The 24,120-nt window shown below is 36.4% G+C and overlaps 1 protein-coding gene across 1 annotated transcript in view; it reads right to left on the reverse strand.

Moving 5' to 3' along the window:
• Positions 1-24,120, reverse strand: part of FSIP2 (fibrous sheath interacting protein 2) — a 140,842-nt gene that overhangs the window by 35,840 nt on the left and 80,882 nt on the right. Inside the window, exons 14-16 of the mRNA XM_025273720.3 lie at positions 18,633-18,690; positions 12,763-12,799; positions 630-9,567 (exon numbers count right to left, since the gene is read on the reverse strand). Coding sequence (XP_025129505.3) covers positions 630-9,567; positions 12,763-12,799; positions 18,633-18,690 — 9,033 coding nt within the window. The remainder of the gene's footprint in view (positions 1-629; positions 9,568-12,762; positions 12,800-18,632; positions 18,691-24,120) is intronic.

Below are 24,120 nucleotides of genomic sequence, written 5' to 3' on the forward strand. Positions count from 1 at the left end.
TTTCTGGGCAAGAATACAAGAGAGGGATACCATTTCCTCCTCTGGGAGACCTTCCTGACCCAGGGATCAAACCCACGTATCTACATCTCCTGCATTGGCAGGCAGATTCTTTACCACTGAGCCATCTGAGAAGCTAAATATACATATAGATAAATATATCTTCACCCTCTTAAAAAAATGCTTTCAAGGATATGTTTAGAGTATTATACCTAAAAGGAATATGATAATACTGGAATACAAACAAAACAAGATGTTTAATACCACTGTTCTTATAAACTGTGACTAATCATAGCAATGACTTCAACTGTCCACCTTAAAGTTGTCATGCATGACAACTTTAAAAATGTTTAGAACTCAGACCTCATGTTCAAACCAATATTTCCTGCTTTTCAATACTCATATTTTCTCTCATCTGCAGATATGGAAAAATGAGCACTACACCTTTTCAGATTCAAACCATATGATTGTTTAACTTTTTTTTTTTTTTAGTATCCTGTTATATTAAGAAGTGATTAAACACCGTCCCACTAAGGCTGTTTTCAAAAAACAGTACATGAAGCTTCTTGAACTGGAGCTCTTTTATATATATCTGGTTCTTTTCTTTGTAAATTAAGCCCACTCTTACTTACCTCTAGTTTCAAAGTTCTTGAAATATGTGACCACAGATGTGGTGACATGTCTGGATACCAGGTGAATTTCATTTGGACCCAGTTCATGGTCAGCAAAAGCAATGACTTCAACTTCCTTCAGAGTCTTTATTTTCAGGTAACTCTTATTTTCCCATTTTTGCAATAGAGAAAAATCTTCCCTTCTGACCTCAGCTTTTTTGTTTTCTTCTTCAAGTATATAGCTGATTCTTTTATCCCCCATTCTAAGCAGACTTTTCTCCTCATTCTTTTGTCCTCCAGAGGTTTCAGACAAAGGGTCTTGCTTTGATATGAAAAATGGTTTCATTGTTTCCGTGCTTTGATTAATGTGTGGTTGATCTGGAAATCCATAGCTTGACAGCACAGTACTGACAATATTTTCTGCGGCTAAACAAATTTTGAGTGGAGAAACACTTGTCTGAATTTGGTTAGGGGCAACAACTGGTTTGGAGATCTCATAATGAAACACCCTTGGATTTTCACCTTTTCTCATTTCTATAAATGACATTACTTGCTTTAATGCTGTTTCTGTGGATTCATTTGCTTTCTTTAACAGTTTTTGTAAGACACTCCCTTCAGGGAGGGAGCTATTTCCTTTCATAGCTTGATCAAAATAGCCCAAGTCAGATTCCTTTGGGATAGTGTCTTGCACTTTGTTTCTAGAAGATGAAGGTCTATTTTCTGAATCAGGCCTTCTCATTGGCTCTGAGTTTCTAACTGCGTCTTCTACAGAGGCTCTGGAATATGAAGGTAAATTTGATGAAGACTTATACCTTTTTTTCATGTTTTCCTCTGAATAAAAACCCAAATCTGGAACACTGCTTTGTGGAAGATTATTCCCAAAACTTACTTCCTTTAACTTTGACATGGGCATTTTTGTATTAGTTGCTAATTCAACCTGGTTAACAATGTAAGTATTTTCTACTCCTTGGAAGAAATTTTCCTTGGGGAGGTTTTTGATTAGAGACTCACTGAAATGAGTACACTGGTCCATCAGTGTACCAATGATTTCACTTGCTGCAGTGTTCTCTTTCAATATGCTGACAGAAGATGGCTCCACTTGGCTTATTTCTTTGTCTAGCTTGTTCTTAATTACACCAAGCATGTTGTGGACAATATTAACTGTATATGTAAGTAATTCTGAATGGAATGAATGAACCTGTAGAAAGGTATTCTGTACATTTTCCTTGGAAACAATAGTACTTGACTTGGATTCATCAGAAAATTTTTTCAATGGTTGTAACTTTGGCAACATCTTTTTGCTTAATAGTCTTTGTTGGACAGGAAAAAGATTTTCTATAGGCATTTTCACTATTTCAGAAAACTCATATTTAGAGATATGTTTAAACTGTAAGTCCACAAATGACTCTAAGATGTTTAAAACCCGTTCTACAATTTCTCGAACAATTTGGTTGCTAGAGCCCAAAGCACTTTGGTCTTTGGTTTTAGTGTTATATACTGGTACATTGCTGAGGATGTCCTTGGTTGGAAAACCATATTTACTTTTAGTAGTAATGTGTTCTTTCCTATTTGCTGGAGTTCCTTTTCCATATGGGGTGGTCATCTGGGACAAAAAGCACAGCTGTAATTTTTCAAGCAGCATTTCAACAATTTCCCTTCCAAACATATTAATTTGTGCTTTGTTGTTTTCAGCTCTAGTAGAAGCTCCCTTAAAACAACTATAAAACTGGTTTTCACAGTCCTCAAGATGTGGCAGATTTAAAAGCAAAAGAGAATATTCTAATTCTTTTGCTTTTATTGAAATTTCAGTCAAATCATTTTCAGCTATCATTAAGAGCTTACATTTTTCATTTTCCATGTCATTTGATTCTGCTTGCCATTTGTCAAACATTTTTTTAAATATACCTTCTTTAGGAAAAATCTGTTCTAACTGTGAAGAAACATTTTCCAAGTAAAAACAAGCTTGTGGTTTGGCAAGAGACTCTGTACTTTTATTTCCCTGTGAAAGTTTGGTTTCATCCAGATGTGAGAATTTGATAGGATTAGCTGAACTGTGGTTATTGATTGCATATAATCCTTGCAAAACTGTATTAACTATTTTATTTGCTGCCATGATTTGATCAGATGGTAAAGCTCTATTGCTTACCATTGCTCTAGCTCGTGTCACCTTTTCCAATTCTTTAACAGTTGTTTTCAGGATATTACTTATTATATCCTTGGCATACATTTTTAGTTCCGAAGTAGGCAGTTTCATTTCCAGTAAGTTTTTGGCATCTCCTGTTGACAGGATGTGTGGCAGCCCAATATCAGTCTTGGACCAGACATCTTTTGGGGTCTTCTCTCTAGGACTTAATTTGGTCCTGCTCTTGGCCTTAGCACGACTAGGTCCTATGTGTGGTTTTGTTCTAAGTTTAGGCAAAGGAGTAACTTTTGATCTTGCTTTTAAACTTGTTTTAACACTTGGCTTAGAGCTCACTTTAGAACTGTGTAGTCTTAAAGGTTGCAACTCATCAGAACAATTTTCATGGGACACAGTCTCTTCAAGATAAAATGAGGCAAAATTTGTGATTTTACTGAGAACCACTTGGATTAAATCTTTCCCCACTTGTGATGGTGAATATCGTAAAAATGTGTTTTCCAATAGAGAGATATTTTGACTGTCTGCATAAGGATAAACCTGTGGTAGCACAAATCTAGTGACACTACTTCCTATTCCTGCTTTAGTTTCTCTGATGCATGGTGATTTCTTTGGTAAAATATTTTTGTCAGCTGGTTCTCCTTCATTATTTTCATATAATGATGTCACGATTACAGAGTACATTTTCCCCAAAACATTTTCAATTATGTCACTTGTGGTACTGTTGATATGTGATTGACAGAAGTTATTTTGTGTTATGTCTGATGTTTTAAAGTGGGATTTTTCATTAAAGGAAGGCAAATGGCCTATGATTTCTATTATTTTGTGATACACTTTACTTAAAACTTCTTCCACTGCACTGAATAATGCAGTTCTTTCTTTTTCTTTTGATTTTTCATTTCTCATAAATAATTCTTCTAAAATAATTCTTTGGCTTTCCCTTTCCAATGCCATTTGGTTTTGTTCTAATGGATACTTTGAAAACAGAGACAGTTTGGTGTTTTTTTCCTGAGCTTTTTGTCCCAGTGATATTTCATTTGATATGGTTAACTGTGAAAATAAATTAGGATTGTCTTTTGAGGAAAAACTGATATCCTTTGCAGATCTTTTATTATGTAAACTCTTTAAGATACCATTGACAATTTCACTTACAATGGTAATTTCTTGGAATGAAACATTGTTTGGATATGGATGCATCTTTTGGATTTCAAGGTCTAAGTCATTTTTAATAAAATTCAAAATGGCACTGGCAATGATGTCAGAATATTCCTTAAGATGAGCTTGTGATAGATGAATTGTAGATCCAAGTTTTTCTCTGTAACTGGCAAAAGTGGAATCTGTGAGCTCTTGGCTGAGAATAGTTTCATTTGGTATTTTCAGAATATTCACATTTGATTCCACCTGGCTTGGTTCATGAAAGATGATGCCATCTTGCTTACAGTTTTCCAGTTCTGGTCTCACAAATGACTTTTCTTTAGGCTGGAAAGCAAGCATAATAAATGAATCTATTCTTTCTGTGGCAAATGATTCTAACCAATTAAAAATATTTTGAGTAATGAAGTTAGCACTTTCCTCACATGGGTCAGCCACAGATTTCTTGGGGTCTTCTTTCTCTACTGTAGTTATCTGGCTATCATTAACATAAGCTGGCTTAAGAATTTTTGAAGATGGAAAATGCTCTGTTTTTCTTTCACTTTCTGACTCCATAAGAAGAGACTGTTGACACTGTGGTTTTGAAAATGTATCACAAAAGGTCAGAGGCAATCTACTAGAAGTAGGATCCTTTGCATTTATGCGAAGCATGACAGCAGAACTGAGATTATGAAGTACAACATCTACTATATCATTGGATATCAAAATAACATCTGATTTAGGAACTGAAAACTTTGGAAGAATTTTATTTACACCCTCAGTATCAGAATTTGCTCTGGAATGTTTGCCAGCTATGGTACATTTCAAAGTGGGTGTGGCAAATGAGAGATTATTCTGGTTGAGTGTTTTTTCATAAATATCACATAAGACACTTTCAATGGTATCTTGTATTTGAAACTGAAGTACTTTTCGATACTCAATCTTCTTAAACAGCTTTTCAATAATACCTTCTTGCTGATCTGAACTGATCTCTTTGTCAGAACTGTTCTTGTCACATTTTCCTTTGGATGATACAATATCTAACACTGTGTTAACAATTTGTCTTGTAATACTTTCAGAAACCACAATGTTATTGGTTAAGAAAGGAGTTTCCTTCTCTTTATCTAATTCATTTTTGATTCCTTTTAAAATTTTTCTGGCCACTTCTGTTGCATATATATTTAATTTGTTCAAAGAGACCTGACAAAATGAGTTGGTGTTTTGTGACATAACATTATCCACTGAGCAAGAGGAAAGCTGACCCTCAGAATACAAATCTTTGGCTGACAAAGCTTTGCTTATTGTACTCTTACCCTGTTGAACAGGTAAAGCCATTGGAACTGTGAAGTTGATTTGGGGACAAAAAAGAGACTGTACTTTGGAAGTTACAAAAGTTTCTAAACTTGTTAATATTGCCTGCACAATATCTTCAACTATGTTTCCTTTAGCCTGTCTGTCAATATTGAATCTGGACTGAAGAGTATAAGGATTCTTGTTCAGTGCAGTGATGGAGGGTTTTCCTCTTCCATAGGTGTGTTCATGGAAAGAAACATTTGCTGAGAAGGTGATGGTTTTATAGCTATTTTCACTCGCAGTTGTCTCTGTCTTAGCAGCTGTATAAAGTTTATCAAATACAGTTGTAACAACATCATCTGCCACTATGGTTACATCTGCTTCAGACACCATCATTTTATCTATAAATGGAACAGACATTTGAGCAACTGGCTCATCAACATTGGGAGGGATGTCACTTAAACGGGAATGGGAGAGAAAAAGCATATTTAACTGACTGACCAAAGCATTTTGAAAGATCTCATTCAAAATATTTCTTATAATGGGAACAATTGGAGATTTCTGTGGTTCTTTGAGCTTTACTTCAAGTTTGTTTAAGGTTCTTTCTAGAACCCACTGTTGAAGAGAATCTGATTGACTTTCTTCTCTTAGTGGTATTCTCTCACCAATGAATTCTTTCTCTGTGTTTGTAGCATCTTCTAGAAATGAATCTGATTCAGCTCCACCAGGAAGAAAATTTCCATAGATTGGCCTGTATCCATAAGTTTCACTGTCTCTCTCTTCAGATTCAGTTTCATTAAGCATATCTGAGGATACTGCATCTAAGATTAAACTGACTATATTCTCTAGCATTTGTTTCTCAGGTGGTGGTGTTTTCACACTTGTCCTCAAATCTAATGAGTTCATGTTTAATTCTGTTTGAATAGCTTTCAAAATAGCACTTGATACTTTCTTTGCATTTGTGTATAAAGCTGACTGCAATAGTTCTTCATGTGTGTCTGTAAAAACACTGAAGCTTTCACATTCCACGTTCGTCTTACTGCTTTTTTTATTTTCATCATTAGTAGAATCTAGAGTTTCTAAATTTCCATTGGCAAACCCTTCCAGTTTAGCAAAAACCATATTAAGAATATCTGAAGCTACTGCTTTTAGCTTATTTGAATGCATTTCTTTTGCACTCCCTGTTTTGGAAGACTTGGGAGCAAGAGGTTTTTCCGTGCTTTTAGTCGTCTCTTTATCACCCTCTTGAACCATCCTGGAAACTATGCTGGAGATTATGTCAGTGCATTTGGCCATTTCCTCAATAATTGAAGTAAATGATAGGTTGTCAATATCGAGAGACTCTGAGATAGCTTTACATCCAGAACTTACTGAACTAGTATCTGTGTCGACACTACATAATTTTGCAATGATATATTCCAAAATTGTTGTGGAAATGAGCTGAATATTAGACTGCAATTCAGTGGCTCTTTGCTGATTCTTGTTTGTCTTCTCTGTGCTTAGCTTAGAACAAGATGGCTGACAGTGAGGGTGGGCCCCTATGAGCTTGCATAACATTTCATAGAGTGTTTCCCCAATATTATCTAACACATGTAATCTGGAATTCTCTTTGAGATCTTTTCCATTAATGACACTATGGAGAGCACATGGAGTAGCTAAAATTTTGTAAAAAGATTTTTTATCCTGTCTGCTTGGCAAAATGTTCCCTTTATCAACTTTATCAGATCCATGTGAAGCTGTTGGCTTTGAGTTATCTGAAGAGAGTGAAATATTGCTTTGATCTGGATGTCCACTTGATAATATTTCACAAATGCAAGTTAATAATGGTGATTTCATGATGTCATCATTGAAATCTGAGACAAGAGATTCTAATTTCTTAGTGTCAGTAAAACATCCTTTACCTGTGAGGGATTTGATATAGTTTCTTTCCCTAAGATTTAGGTTTTTCTCACTGAGTTCTAGTTCATTCTGGATAGCACGCAAAACGATGTTTACCACTTTAGCTGTGTAAGTACTAAGTTGAGATTGTAATGAAGATTTCTCTGCAAGTGAAGGTTTGAAGCCCATTTGCAATTTTGGACAAATAAATAACTTCAGCTTTTTAAAAACTGCATTAATGATCTTATCAGTAATTTCATCTGCAGGTTTTGGTTCACTCTCTTCAGATTTTAACAGGGAAGGTTTTGCCATATCTCCATCTAGTGAAGATAAATATTTCATTTTCTTTTCACTGTCAAACCATATTTTTAGTGGCTTTTTATTTGGTGCTGCTTTGACCATGTGGAGAGTGTCAGGACTCTCTAGAGAAGCTGGATGAACTGATGATGAAATGGAACTTTTGGTGGTACTGGGAATGCAGCTTGCTTTTTGAAGTATGTTTAGTATAGTGTCTGTTATTTCCTGAGCTACTGTACTAATTTCTGACACAGAAAACAGCTGGTCCATCCATTCTTGATGTGATGGTTCTTGAGGTTTTTCTGAAACAAGAACTGAAGCTTTGTCAGTTCTACTTTCTAAGTGACCAGAAGGAACTGAAGATATGTCCTTGAGCATTTCTGTTAAAATACTTTTAACTGTGTTTTCTGAAGCCTTTTGTATTTGATGCTTTTGATCTTTGCTGAAAAATAAAATGTCTTTATTCAAACAGGGTTTTTCCTTCAAAATTTTTCTATCCTTAAAAAATGGTAGCTCAGTCCTTAACCTGCAACTATGAAATGTAGCTTTGCTTCTTGGAGAAGCAGGCTTTGTAGGTAGTTTGCTATTTCTTTGGAATTCTAGACAAGTGTTTCCTTTTGTAAACCAATGCTCAGGAATTTGTTCTTGTGATTTTGCTTTTTCATCTTTGAAAGATGAATCAAGCACAGTTTCCACAATTCTGTCTACTTCTTCATTATCATCTTCAGAATAAAGGACCATGCCAGGAACATTAATAAGTGGAAATGGTCTTCCAGACCTAGGGCCATTAGAAAATCTAGTGCCAGTTAGTCTGTACTTTACTTCAGTGTTAGAAGGACTCCTCAGTCTAGAATGTCTACATTTTTGATTACCAGCTTTTACTGGTTCCTGATGTAGCTGAGTAAAGATATCATCAAGCAACTTAAGGAGTACTACTGTTTCTTCAGATGCAATAAGTCTCTCATTATTAAGTTCAGTTTGTACATATCCTAGTATAGTGCTGATTGCTTCCTCTATATAGCCAACCAAAGAGGACTGGGAAAGAATATTTGACATTAAATTTTGTATCTTTTCTTTAACAATTACATTAGCTGCATCAAGTTCAGGATTACATTTCTTTTTGTTGGCTTTTGTATGACACATATATGTTGGGTCTGTCATATGTTGCTGATAGGAAAGTTTAGTTGCCTCTTCAAGATGAGGAAGTTTACTTTGCTTATGAGCTGTAAAAGTCATCAGCTTTTCTAAAATGGCATGCACCATATCCTCTGCAACATCACACATGGGTTCTGCAGTAGAAGGCACTGACGCTATTAAAGGTTTTCCGTATGATAGAGTGAGAGATTCTCCACTGGGTGTTAGGCTTGGTTGAATGTTGACTGGTAAATCTTCCTGTGAATATATCTGGACACATTTTTTCTCAACTGCAGACTGTAGCTTCTCAAGCATATTTTCCACAATTTCTGAAGCTACTGAGCAGATATCAGTATTGGAAACCAAGTCTCCTCTTACAGGCTCACTTTGGTCAACAAAAACTTCAGCAGTAACAGAAGAAATAGAGGGAATGGCATGTGTTAAATCAGACATTATTTCTTGAAAAATGCTTTCCAAAATCAATTCAGTTTCTCCTTTTAAGTGACACTTAAAGTTAACAAAAACATTCTTTAAATTCTTCATTTCATTCACGGCTTTTGCTTTTTGATCAGAAAACGATGGATTCTCTAAACCATCTGTTTCAGTGGTAGCATCCTTTGATTTTTTTGTGCCTGTTTCAAGTGATTCTAGAAGATGACTATCAGATTTACAACTTCTGAGGTCAGGGTATGTATATACCATATTTGTTTCATTATGTTTTAGTTCATTTGTTACAGATTGTCCTGTAATGTGACATGTTTTTCCCACAACTGCTTTTTCCACATCAGCAGATGGCTTTAATGGTGTGGTCGGTCTCCTTACTGATATGTCAACTGCTAATGCACAGGGCTCTCTCTTAAATGATTTAGTTGTTGCAGAAGTGTAGCTTCTGTAAGTAAACTCTTCACTGCATGTGCTACAAAAACTTGAACTATCTGAGGAGAGGACAGAGTCATCAGATACTGGATATGTATTATTTTTCAACCTTTCTTCATACTTTGTGATGGCTGGGTATAATATACTGGTAACTGTAGCCACAACCCAGGTCATTACATTCTGAATTATGCTATTCAGTTCTTCAGAAGTTACCTGGTTTGAGGCAAGCAGGAATGAAAGGAAAATCATGTAACTATCTACTCTATGATGCAACAGAGGGTAACATTTGATGTTTTATATCAAACAATGCATAGCTTGATACCATCATGGTTATAAAGAGAACATGGTAAATAAATATATATATATATATTTAGAATTTCAAATTAATTTTAAGTTGGTTTATTCTATACTAAAGTAAAATATATATATGTTTCCATTTGGCTCTCATTCCCTCAGAACATTTTTATTTATTTATTTTTTCCTAACATTTATAGCTAGGATAAAAGAATTTTTGGTTAAAAAGAAAGAAAATGAAAAATCACCAAATTGCTGTCTAGGCACATTATATTACATGCATATATTTTTTCAAGAAGAAACATAGTGTCTACAATCTAGCAAAATTATTTTAAAATGAGCCAGGTTATTTCTAACAAATTATTTCTCAAACAGATATGGTCAAAACATTTGGGTGGCTTCAGAGGCATCCATCTAGCTAAAAGTAAGGATGGAAAAGAACACAGCTCTCTTCTCATTCCCTGATGCAGAGGTGAGCCTGTGTTTTGTTGATAGGGAGAGGACTACAGCTAATTGTTAAGAATCTAATCAGTTCAGTTCAGTCGGTCAGTCGTGTCCGACTCTTTGCGACCCCACGAATCGCAGCACGCCAGGCCTCCCTGTCCATCACCAACTCCCAGAGTTCACTCAAACTCATGTGCATTGAGTCGGTAATGCCATCCAGCCATCTCATCCTCTGTTGTCCTCTTCTCCTCCTGCCCCCAATTCCTCCCAGCATCAGAGTCTTTTCCAATGAGTCAACTCTTTGCATGAGGTGGCCAAAGTACTGGAGTTTCAGCTTTAGCATCAGTCCTTCCAAAGAACACCCAGGACTGATCTCCTTTAGAATGGACTGGTTGGATCTCCTTGCAGTCCAAGGGACTTTCAAGAGTCTTCTCCAACACCACAGTTCCAAAGCATCAATTCTTCAGCGCTCAGCTTTCTTCACAGTCCAACTCTCACATCCATACATGACCACTGGAAAAACCATAGGCTTGACTAGACGGACCTTTGTTGGCAAAGTAATGTCTCTGCTTTTGAATATGCTATCTAGGTTGGTCATAACTTTCTTTCCAAGAATCTAATAAGCAAAAATAAAAAGTTTATGCTTTATGGAGATTGAATGGGTTTGTATCTAACAAGATAGTATCACTGGAAACTGTCATAGAAGGCAGAGAAAAGGTGATACAGTGAAGGAACAAGCGAGTTTAGGTAGAAAATAAGGGCAGGCTAGCATTTCATCTCAAAGAGTCAAGAGGGTTGAGCAAGGATAGGTTTAGATTATTCCTCCTTTTGAGCTTGATATAAAACCTCAGGGACTAGATTTGAACTACCATTTCCTTAGTGGTCAATGGTGCTATCCTATTAAGTTTGGGCTTTCCAGATAGCTCAGTGGGTAAAGAATCCACCTGTAATGCAGGTGACCTCGGTTCGATTCCTGGGTTGGGAAGATCCCCTATAGAAGGGAAAAGCTACCCACTCCGGTATTCTGGCCTGGAGACTACCATGGACTGTATAGTCGATGGGGTAGCAAAGAGTCGGACATGACTGAGCGACTTTCACTTACTTACTTAAAGTTGGACTAAGAGCCTCAGTAACAGAATCCATCTGTTTCTATATACTTCTGCTTATGTATTGAAAACATACTTTGGATTTGTATTAATAAAAATCCTCTTGCCTATAATAAACTAATAGTCTGTTCAAAATTGTTACGACTCTTAAAACAAAAACTAGTAAACATAAGTAACTGGCAGCAAAGCCTGGAAAGCTGTCATGTGGGCAGGAGAATAAAAAAAAAAAAAGTATTTCTGTAATGGGGCTATTCACACCCAAAATACTGCGTTAAGTTAGCACAGAAAGCAGAGACATCACTTTGCTGACAAAGGTCAGTATAGACAAAGCTATAGTTTTTCCAAAAGGTCAGTATAGACAAAGCTATGGTTTTTCCAGTAGTCATGTATGGATGTGAGAATTGGACCATAAAAAAGGCTGAGTGCTGAAGAATTGATGCTTTCAAATTGTGGTGCTGGAGAGTCCCTTGGACAGCAAGGAGATCAAACCAGTTAATCCTAAAGGAAGTCATTCCTGAATATTCATTATAAAGACCAATGATGAAGCTCCAATATTCTGGCCAACCTGATGTGAAGAGCCGACTCCTTGAAAAGATCCTGATACTGGGAAAGATTGAGACAGGAAGAGAAGAGGGTGACAAAGGATGAGATGGTTGGGTGGCATCACTGACTCAACGAACATGAGTTTGAACAATCTCTGGGAAAGAGTGAAGGACAGGGAAATCTGGCATGCTGCAATCCCTGGGGTTACAGAGTCAGACACAACTTAGCAACTGAACAACAAGCACACAGTTATACCCATATTAGGCCAACAATCAAAGATAAGTTAACACCTATGCAGCATACTCTCTTTTGACACATTAAAGAATGTTTGGGGGCACCCCAGGGAAAGCCATTTTATTCTTCTCTAGTCCTTGAATCTTCTCATACGTTTTGCATTTATTATACAACATCCAAAACATTATATAACATCCAAAATGAAATATTTTGAATAAAACCAAATAATTTATTCTAATCTACTATGACATATAAACTGAGACATTCTATATATATATATATTGTTTTTTGCTTTTCTTACTACCAGAGATCATAAATGATAGAACTACATTATTATTCTTAGGCTAAGTATGACATATGAAAGAAAGCTATCCCTAATATGTTTTGTTCTTAGGTGACTAGGTCCCTTCCCACAAAACTGACTTGGGACAAGTCCAGGCATCCCAACTCATGAGCCAAATCTGCAAAGTGATGTATAGTAGCTTCCCATGACAGAATGGGTTTATGGTTGTTTTGACACTATTCTTATAAGGGCTACGTCCCTTAATGCTCCTCCCCTGACTTCCTGCCCATCTCCATGAGACCTCTTCCTAAATGGGCAAAATTATCTTTTGATGAGAACTTTACTGAAAAATCTAAGAATTAACTGAAAGTGAACTTTAAAGAAGAAAAAATGGGCAAAGAGGGACATTAATATCAGTAAATGATTGCATAGTTTTTTTCTACTATGAAACATTTAAAATTATCATTAATATGCTGCTTTATCAATGAGTTTTATGATACATACTTTTTCTTGCAAGCAGTTTTGTAGGAGATGCTGTTGTCTGTAAAGTCAAGAAAGGTTGATACTTTTGTTATTATTTAGGGTCAAGAATTTATGTAGCTTTTTCCAAAACTTATAATCACTGAATCATTTTTTTCTCTTTATATCTGAAAGTTTGTTTTTTTTTTTTAAACAGAAATCAAAAGAATAAACTTTATTTCTACCCCCCACCACCTACTTCTCCTTCCTTTTTTGATACTGGCCCATATGCCTTAATACTCAGAAGCAGAATTATAACTGTTGCATAAAAATGTCTATCTGAAAATTCTACTTCTGACCCGCCTTAGACATTCCTGCTGTGTTGTCTGCTGGGAAAGGACACAGACTTGGAGGGAGGTGATCTAGTCTTTCATGTTTGTTAAAAGGCAGCATGAAGTGACAAGACATCTGACCAGAGCTTCCGGATAATCCTTAATTTACCCTTTCAAATCCCATGGTTTTACCCATGCTTTCATCAAACAGCAATGAATTATGTGATAACTATTCAATAACTGTGGGTTAAAATAATACATTTCTAGCCCTCTTAAATACAAATTTAGACACAGCCCTTTTCTATGTATGACAATATTCTATCATGTATTCTAGTCATATTTTTATCATGATAATGTAATTAACAATGCAGTTTTCTCACTGGTAACAAGAACTCAATGAAAATTATAGAACTGTTAATAAAACAAAATCTAAGACTTTAGTTCTTATTTATTTTTGTATATTTCAGGTATTTATTTTCATGTATTTCAGTATAGGCCCTTTGCTTATCTTTTTCCTAATTACTTAAAATTGATACACCTTTTTTACTTTTTCTAGGCCTGTACTTTACATTATAAAATCAGACACTGAGTTTGTGTTGAGTGATGAGACATGGACTCCTGATCCAACAGCAATGAGCATCGCTGACCTATGAGGAAGACCACATGCAAAGGAAACAGATTTGGAATGAAATCAGTGTTCACGTGCTCATAAACTGTATTCTCCCAAGATCTCTGGAGAATATGTGTACAGTTAAATAGATGCTTTCAGAAGGGTGAAAACAGATTTGGAATGAAATCAGTGTTCGTGTGCTCATAAACTGTATTCTCCCAAGATCTCTGGAGAATATGTATACAGTTAAATAGATGCTTTCAGAAGGGTGACGAGATGGCAAAGTAGAAGGATTTGAGGTCATCTTCTCTCACAAAAACACCAAAGAGGCAACTAACTGCTGAATAATCATCCACAGAAAAGACTAGATCCTATGAAAAAAAGGTATTCTACATTTAAGACATAGAAGAAGCCACAACAAGACAGTAAGTGTGCTTTTGTGATATAATCAAATCCCATATCCACTGGGTTGGTGACCCACAAACTCTAAACATATTGCAGAGTTTATCCTAGAGGTCTGAGAATTCTGAGCCCCACATCAGGCTTCCCTGCCTAGGGGTCTGGCATCACAAGTAGAAGCCCCCACAGAATTTGGTTTAAAGGCCAACAGGGCTTGACTGCAGAAGCTCCTAGGACTAGGGGAAACAGAGACTCCACTCTTGGAGGGTGCATGCAAGGTTTCACATGCACTAGGACCCAGAACAAGGCAGTATCTCCACAGGAACCTGGGCCAAACCTACCTGTGGATCTTGAAAGGTCTCCCTGGAGTTGGCGGAAGTCCCAGGGAAGTCCTCAATGTGAGCTCTCCAGGAGGTCACCATTTTGGCACTGAGAGTTGGCCCTATCCAACAGCCTGCAGGCTTCAGTGCTGGGATACCTCAGGCCAAACAACCGACAAGATGGGAACACAGCCCCACTCATCAACAGAGAGGTTGGCTAAAGTTGTCCTGAGGCCCCTGGCACAGCCCTGTCCACCACAGGCATAAAATCCAGCACCACCCACCAGTGAGCAGGTACCAGACCCTCCCAACAGGAAGCCTGCACAAGCCCCTAGACTAACCTCACTCACCAGGGACAGACAACAGAAGCAAGAAGTATGATCCTACAGCCTGTGGAACACAAACCACTAACACAGAAAGTGAAACAAAATGAACCATCAGAGAACTATGTTCTAGATGAAGAAACAAGATGAAACCCCAGAAGAACAAGTAAGTGATGTAGAGATAGGTAATCTACCTGAAAGAAAATACAGAATAATGTTAACAAAGATGATCCAAGAGCTTGGAAAAAGAATGAGGGTATAGACTGAGAAGATATAAGAAATGTTTAGAAAGTGCTAGAAGATTTAAAGAACAGAGATAAAATAACTAACATAAAAAATACACTAGAAGGAACCAATAGCAGAATAAATGACGCAGAAAGATGAATAAGTAAATTGGAAGACAGACTGTTGGAAATCACTGCTGCAGAACAATAAAGAAAAAAGAATGAAATGACAGTCTAAGTGATTTCTGGGACATTAAACACATCAACATTCCAATTATAGGGGTCCCAGGAAGAGGAGAAAGGGCCTGGGAGATGATAGCTAGAAAAATCCCTAACATGGGAAAGGAAACACTCAAGTCCAGGAAGTGCAGAGTCCCATACAGAATAAGCCAAGGAGGAATGCACAGAGACACATACCAAACTGATAAAACTTTAAGACAGAGAAAATAATTAAAGCAGCACAGGAAAAGCAACAAATAACATTCAAGGAAATCTGCATAAGGTTATCAGCTGATTTGTTAGAAGAAACTCTGCAGTCAGAAGGGAGTGGCGTGATATATTTAAAGTGACAAATGGGAAAAACCTACCAACAAGAATACTCTACCCAACAAGGCCCTTGTTCAGATTTGAAGGAGAAGTCAAGAGCTTTACAGACAAGCAAAAGCTAACATAATTCAGTACCACCTAGCCAGCTTTACAACAATGCTAGAGGAACTTCTCTAGGTGGAGAGGATAATACCACACCTAGAAATAAGAAAACTATGAATGAATGGAAAAGCTCACCAGCAAAGGCAAACCTAAAGGTAGGAAATCATTTGCACACAAATATGATATCAAAATAAGCAACTGTGAAGGGAATAATGATTAAAACTATGATTTAAGAACTTCCAACAGACAAACATCCAGGATCAAATGGCTTCACTGGCGAATTCTAAAAAATATTTAGAGAAGAATTAATACCTGTCTTCCTGAAACTATTCCAAAAAATTGCCCAACAAGGTATCTTTAAAAAAGAACACCTCACAATCACTTAGGCATGGTTTTCTTCTTGTCATATCTACCTAATACCTAGCATTATGCTCCAAATATAAATTCCTATTTAAAACCTTTTGGATATGGGCCTACTCATGTAATTCAAAATGAAGCCTTTGTGCAGGCCGCTAATGGACTTCTAACATTGGTTTCTACTTTCTTTCCATAAATTATTCTTATATATTTCTGTTAGGTATTCATCACGTACTCCAACTTGATCATACCACTATCCCTCCTAAACAGTGTTGCCCAGTAGATAAACTATAAATTTCTGATAGTATGCAAAGTAGCAAGCACTCTTACTGTCTTCTTTACTGTTACTCCTTACAACTTCCATCCCAATAATATAAACATACTCATTATCTAAGTGTAATGCTTAATTATTGAAACTTAATTATAAAAATCATTGAAGTTTATCCACAATGCTATCATATTTACTTTGTCTTCATTCTCTTGGTTTTGAACTTCCAAGTCTATTTTACAAGTCTTGCTGTTTTTAGTATTAACGTTAGAGAAAATAGAACTAATCAATAGAGGAAAGGGAGGGATAGAGAAGGTGGATGGTAGAATACATGTAATCATTCCACAGTAAAGTCGTATGAAATCTGGAGTGAAATCAGAATGAGAAGAATGTGAATATGTATGATTGGTAGAGTCAGATTAGAAAACATTGTTAGCTGTGTTTTGTTGGTATTCTTATGGGATGTTAGGCTGGTTGGGTGCAGCTAAAAGTTATTTTTCCCTGTCAATCTGGAAGGGAGTGGTGAAAAAGCTCCAAATAATGCACAGTTACTCACCTTACTGATTAATACATGAATTGTGAACTTTTAGATGTTCACGCTGGTTTTAGGAAAGGCAGAGGAACCAGAGATCAAATTGCCAACATCTGCTGGATAATCAAAGAGCACAGGTGTTCCAGAAAAACATCTATTTCTGCTTTATTGACTATGCCAAAGTCTTTGACTGTGTGGATCACAATAAACTGTGGGAAATTCTGAAAGAGATGGGAATACCAGACCACCTGATCTGCCTCTTGAGAAACCTGTATCCAGGTCAGGAAGCAACAGTTAGAACTGGACATGGCACAACAGACTGGTTCCAAATAGGAAAAGGAGTACATCAAGGCTGTATATTGTCACCCTATTTATTTAACTTACATGCAGAGTACATCATGAGAAACTCTGGGCTGGAAGAAGCACAAGCTGGAATAAAGAATGCTGGGAGAAATATCAATAACCTCAGTTATGCAGATGACATCACCCTTATGGCAGAAAGTGAAGAAGAACTAAAGAGCCTCTTGAGGAAAGTGAAAGAGGAGAGTGAAAAAAGTTGTCTTAAAGCTCAACATAAAACTAAGATCATGGCATCTGGTCCCATCACTTCATGGGAAATAGATGGGGAAACAGTGGAAACAGTGGCTGACTTTATTTTTGGGGGCTCCAAAATCACTGCAGATGGTGACTGCAGCCATGAAATTAAAAGACGCTTACTCCTTGGAAGGAAAGTTATGGCCAACCTAAAGAGCATATTAAAAAGCAGAGACATTACTTTGCCAACAAAGGCCCATCCAGTCAAAGCTATGGTTTTTCCAGTGGTCAGTGAGAGTTGGACTATAAGGAAAGCTGAGTGCAGAAATATTGATGCTTTTGAACTGTGGTGTTGGAGAAGATTCTTGAGAGTCCCTTGGACTGCAAAGAGATCCAACCAGTCCATCCTAAAGGAGATCAGTCCTGGGTATTCATTGGAAGGACTGATGTTGAAGCTGAAACTCCAATACTTTGGCCACCTGATGCAAAGAGCTGACTCACTGGAAAAGACTGTGATGCTGGGAAAGATTAAGGGCAGGAGGAGAAGGCAAGGACAGAGGATGAGACGGTTGGATGGCATCACCAACTCAATGGACATGGGTTTGGGTAAACTCCGGGAGTTGGTGATGGACAGGGGGGCCTGTTATGCTGTGGTTCATAGGGTCGCAAAGAGTCAGACATGACTTGAGCGACTGAATTGAACTGAAGCTGGATATTATTTTGGTAATTGATTTTTTTTTTAAGGTAACAGTGTTGGGTTTAAAATAATAGTCTTTCAGCTCTAACATTGAGAAAGCCATTCTAGACACCAACAGAAACAGATCATCACCAGTTTGAGGAATAAAACTCCTGGAGGTACCCCAAATCTCTTTTCCAAAGACTGGCAAGTTCCATCATTAGAGGTTACTATTTTGGATTATATGACAAACACATTTTAGGATAACAATGACTAATTAAAAATTTAAAAATTAAAACTAATCTACCATCCTAAGGAAGCCAGTAATCTCAAAAGTTTCAAGGAATGGTAAATATTTAAAAGGGGATAAAGGCAAAGAGGCAAGTCTAGATTCTGGAAAGCTACCTGAAGAGGAGAGGTCATATTTGAATGTGGCATGAAGACTCTAAATATAGGGTGAGTGTAGAACCACAGTGGGATAAGGAAATAGAGAAGGAAAAGGAACGATATTCACCTTGTCTACATTACAATTTAACCTTAGTGATGAGAATTTGCAAAAGACATCAGTTCACTAAATCTAAGTAGAACTACAAGAATGGAGGATCCCATGCAATTATTTGCTTTTTAACATCATTCATGTACTTCTTAGAATATTAGTTTATAAATATATATTAATTTTCTTAGATACTTACGTATTTGAGAAAACACAAGAAGGGAAAATACCCGGAGTTGTGCCAGAAGCCTGAAGTCCTATTTAGCAGAAAAAGAAGACAATTACTTTGCATCCTTCCCCAACAAATTATAAAATGGCAATTAATGTCCTTTAATAGGTCTTTATTCTGTTATCAGTCTTGTTTAAAAGCCTCCAGAGACTCTCCACAATGAAATCTAAATTCCTTAGCAAGGCATAAGATATACCATACAATCTGATGTTCTTTCTTAGCTCTCTAGTATCTTCATTGGCTAGTCTTCCATATATATTCTATGAATCAGAGGCACAGAATAACTTACTTCCTAAATGTATCATATTTTCCATGCCTCTGGGCCCTTGTTTTGCCATTTTCTCTATCTGGAGCACCCTATGCCCTCTTTTAACTTATCTTTTTGGTCTCATTCAGCTTATGTTAACTCTTCTAGAAAGACTTCTTTGAAACTAAGTAAATGAATATTAGGACTTCCCTCATACCTCAGTTGTTAAAAAGTCTGCCTGCAATGCAGGAGACCCAGATTCGATTCCTGGGTTGGGAAGATCCCCTGGAGAAAGAAATGGCAACCCACTCCAGTACTCTTGCCTGGAGAATCCCATGGACAGAGGAGCCTGGCATGTTACAGTCTATGGGGTCTCAAGAGTCGGACATGACTGAGCGACTAAGCACACACAGCACAAATGAATATTCTTCTCTAGTGCGCCTAAAGTATTCTATCTATTTCTATTATAAAACTTATGCTATATTGAAATTAAAGGTTTGCTCTTCTGTCTTCCTGATTATGATATAAATCTACCATTATATCCCCAACATTAATTTTTTGAGAATACTATTTAATTAATGTTTCCTCAAAATTTATTCATTGATTTGTTGGCCACTAATCTTCTCTCACTTGAATATCATCTAATTTGCCTTGCATGTAATCCAGTAAGTTTCCATTATTGGGTTTTATTAAGTTGGTGCAAAAATAATTGAGGTTTAACATTGAACTTTACAGTTTGATCCTGGAATACATTCTTAAATAAATGTGGTTATAACTGATATACATCATTTTAATGCACATTTCTCACTTTATTTTTTTTTTTTGCTAACTATTTGTTACTTGCTTCTTATTTTAGACTATGAAAATGATGTTAGACAAAAAGCAAATTTGAGCAGTTTTCTTATTTGAGTTCAAAATGGGTCCCAAGGCAGGGCAGACAATTCACAACAGCAACATACATTTGGCTCAGGAACTGCTAATGAATGTCCACTGCGGTAGTAGTGGTTTAAGAAGTTTTGCAAAAAGGAGATGAGAGCTTTGAAGATGAGGAGCATAGTGGCTGGCCATTGGAAGCTGATAACCACCAATACAGAGCCATCATCGAAGCTGACCCTCTTACAACTACATGAGAAATTGCCAAAGAACTACATTCTACAGTCATTTGGCATTTGAAGCAAATTGCAAAGGTGAAAAACCTTGAAAAGTGAGTGCCTCATGAACTGAACACAAATCAAAAGATCATAGTTTTGAAGTGTCATCTTCTCTTATTCTGCACAAAACAATGAACCATTTCTCTATCAGAGTGTGACATGTGAATAAAAGTGGATTTCATACAACTGTCAATGACATGCTCAATGGCTGGATGAAGAAGCAGCTCTGAATCACTTCCCAAAGTCAAACTTGCATCAAAAAAAAAAAAAAAAAAAGCGATGGTCATTGTTTGGTGGTTTGACAACCTTCTGACCCACTGTAGCTTTCTGAATCCCAGCAAAACCATTACATCTGAGAAGTATGCTCAGGTAATCGATGCTGCTGCTGCTAAGTTGCTTCAGTCATGTCCAACTCTGTGCAACCCCGTAAACGGCAGCCCATCAGGCTCCCCCGTCCCTGGGATTCTCCAGGGAAGAACACTGGAGTGGGTTGCCATTTCCTTCTCCAATGCATGAAAGTGAAAAGTGAAAGTGAAGTCACTCAGTTGTGTCTGACTCTTAGTGACCCCATGGACTGCAGCCTACCTGGCTCCTCCATCCATGGGATTTTCCAGGAAAGAGTACTGGAATGGGGTTCCATTGTCTTCTCCACAGGAAATTGGTGAGATGCACCAAAAACTGCAACACCTGCAACTGGTATTGGTGAACAGAATAGGCCCAATTCTTATTCACAACAACACCCAGCTGCAATTATTCTCCACAACAATGCCCTACTGCACAATGCACAACCAATACTTCAAAAGTTGAATGAATTAGGCTATGAAGTTTTGCCTCATCTGCCATATTTACCGGACCTCCTGCCAACTGACTACCACTTCAAGCATCTCAACAACTTTTTGCAGGGAAAATGCTTCCATAACCAGCAGGAGACAGAAAATGCTTTCTAAGAGTTCACTGAATCCTGGAGCATGGATTTTTGCACTACAGAAATAAACCAACTTATTTCTTATTGGCAAAAACATGTTGATTATAATGGCTCATATTTTGATTGATAAAGATGTGCTTGAGACTAATTATAATGATTTAAATTTCATGGTCTGAAACCACAATTGCTTTTGTACCACCTCATGCAAAGAGTTGACTCATTGGAAAAGATCCTGATGCTGGGAGGGACTGGGGGCAGGAAGAGAAGGGGATGACAGAGGATGAGATGGCTGGATGTCATCACCGACTCGATGGACATGAGTTTGGGTAAACTCCAGGAGTTGGTGATGGACAGGGAGGCCTGGCGTGCTGCAGTTCATGGGGTTGCAAAGAGTCAGACATGACTGAGCGACTGAACTGAACTGAACTGAACTGAATAGTAAAGATTCTGGACACAGGTGACACGAAGTTTTTACATACATCTCTTGCCTAGCAAATCCCATGGACGGAGGAGCCTGGTAGGCTGCAGTCCATTGGGTGGCTAGGAGTTGGACACGACTGAGCGACTTCACTTTCACTTTCATGCATTGGAGAAGGAAATGGCAACCCACTCCAGTATTCTTGCCTGGAGAATCCCAGGGACGGGGGAGCCTGGTGGGCTGCTGTTTATGGGGTCGCACAGAGTCGGACACGACTGAAGAGACTTAGCAGCAGCAGCAGCTACAGGCACAGTGGATTTAGTGTTTGTTAATTATACAAATGTAGAAATGAATAAAAATTTTAGACAAAAAGAATGTGTTGTAGTTTGTGTAGATATATTTGTTGTGTGTGTTCATATTTTGAGAAGTAGTACTTCAATTTAAGATTTCAAAGAACTGAGAAATTAAGTGTGAGGATAATACAATTTTAAAAGCAAAATAAAAAACTCTTCTATGTTTTTCATTAATATGCTGTAGTAAATAGAAATATTTTCCTAGAATTCTGTATAAAACATTATAGCTATCTTCTTTAAAAAGCTAAGGTTTCAAGGAGGAAAGAGAAGTCTTTTAGAGTAAAAAACTGGGGGAACGTAAATATAGAACTATAAGGAAATGTTGAAGCTGATGCCTACTGTCTGCCCATTGGCCATAACTGTAAACTTAATGGAGAGCCAGAGAATTAAAATAAATCAGGCTCAAGTCATATGGGAAGTTGAAACTTAAGAGCTTGTAAAAACATATTGGATTCCACAGAGCTACACTCTTGGTGAAAGAGTTGTCTTTAAAAAAAATTCATGGCACAGAGATGCACATGATATCAAGGCACAAACATGTTATGCCTTGGTATCAGTGTGGAAGAGGGAGAAAAGGAGAAAAAAAAATATATCTTAGTAATTCACAACCACAGGTTAGCTCTTATGTGGTTTTCAGGTGCAAATTCACTGTATGGGCCATAAAACTCCAAATGAGAAATTAAAATGAACCTGTATTTATAGCTCTCCCAGATGCCTAGCAGAAGCATATTAAAAAACTAACAGCTTTACTGAAGTATAATATTCCTAGAACTCTACATATTTAATGTGTTCAGTTTGAGTTTCTATATAGTAATACACCATATCAAAGTATAGAATTCTGTCATAAATGAACTAACATGTAAAACACATCCCTGTCATACACATAGACAAATATAAAAAAAATTAATGTGCCTGTTATCAGTAAAAAGAAATATTAAAATTAGACCTCAGAAATTTCATATATCTGAATTATCAGATATATAAAATATATGCATTTCATATGTTTAAATACATAAAGAAGTAATTGGAAATCATAGAACCTATCAAAAAATCCAGTCAAATCTGGAAAATGAGAAGTTTTATAATGTATAAAATATATTTTATATATTAATAAATATATTATATTAAATACATATTTATAATATACAATGTATATGTTTATTCTAATAAAATAAAAGTGCACTGAATTAATACAATAGTAAAATAGACATAACTGAAGAGAGAATGGTTGAAATGGAAGACAAACTAAGAAATTAACCAGAATTCTATAGAAAAATGGAAAATACAGTGGTTTTTAGAGTATGTATAAGTAGAGGGAAATACACACACAGAGACACATGCATACACATACATACGTATTTGGAATTTTAGGAGAAAAAAATAAAATGAGAAGAGGCAATATAGGAGAGAAATATAGCTGATACATATCTGGAACTGCTCATCATAGTGATACTGAAGTGAAACAAGATCTTAAAAGCAGCCTGTGGTGTGTGTGTGTGGCAGGGGGTGGGAAGGTCAGGGAGATAGATGATCACTTACATGAAATTAAGTAGAATGGAATGTAGATAATTTAAGTAGAACAATCTCTTTAAAGTGCTAAAAAAAAAAATAACTGAGAACTGGTATACCCAGCCATAATTAATTAAATCCTATAACAAATAAAATATAGTTCTATCAAATAAAATCAGTTTACTAACAAAACATATTCATTAATGACATTTCTAAAGAATTGATATACTTTAGGAAGAATGAAGGTGATTCCATAAAGTATGAAGTGCAAAAAGGAATGATGAACAACAACAAAATAATAAATATCTGAGTAAATATAAATAAAACTTGAGTGTATGAAAAAGAGGAGAGTAGTTTAATTTTGACTATTTTACCAGATAAACTATTAGATAAATATGGGATTGTGATTATAAGTAAAATGTACCCACTTTGAAATATTCTAACTTTAAGTATGCATATTAAAATTTAAGGATAATTGTCAAAATAAATATAGTATATAATTTCCAAAACAGTAGAGGGAAAACTGTATTTAAAATACATTTAATATTCTAAATGAAAGGAAGAAATAAGAAGTTAAAAAATATATAATATGCTTAATTTAAACATATATATTATGTATATATTAAAAAGGAGAATCAGCTTCAAGCAAAGGAAGAAAAAAAATCTCTCAAAGATCTATAATTAACATAAATATAACTAGTTTACTTCAGTTAAAAATCAGAAATGCTAATACTGAATACCATGAAGGAAAACCCAGAAATATTTTTAAGAGCTACATCTAAACACTAAAGACTGAAAGTAAAAATATATATTAACATTAGACCAGGTGAATTTAAAACAGAAAGTATGACTCAT

Source organism: Bubalus bubalis, chromosome 2, assembly GCF_019923935.1.
Source record: "Bubalus bubalis isolate 160015118507 breed Murrah chromosome 2, NDDB_SH_1, whole genome shotgun sequence".
Taxonomy (NCBI): Eukaryota; Metazoa; Chordata; class Mammalia; order Artiodactyla; family Bovidae; genus Bubalus; species Bubalus bubalis.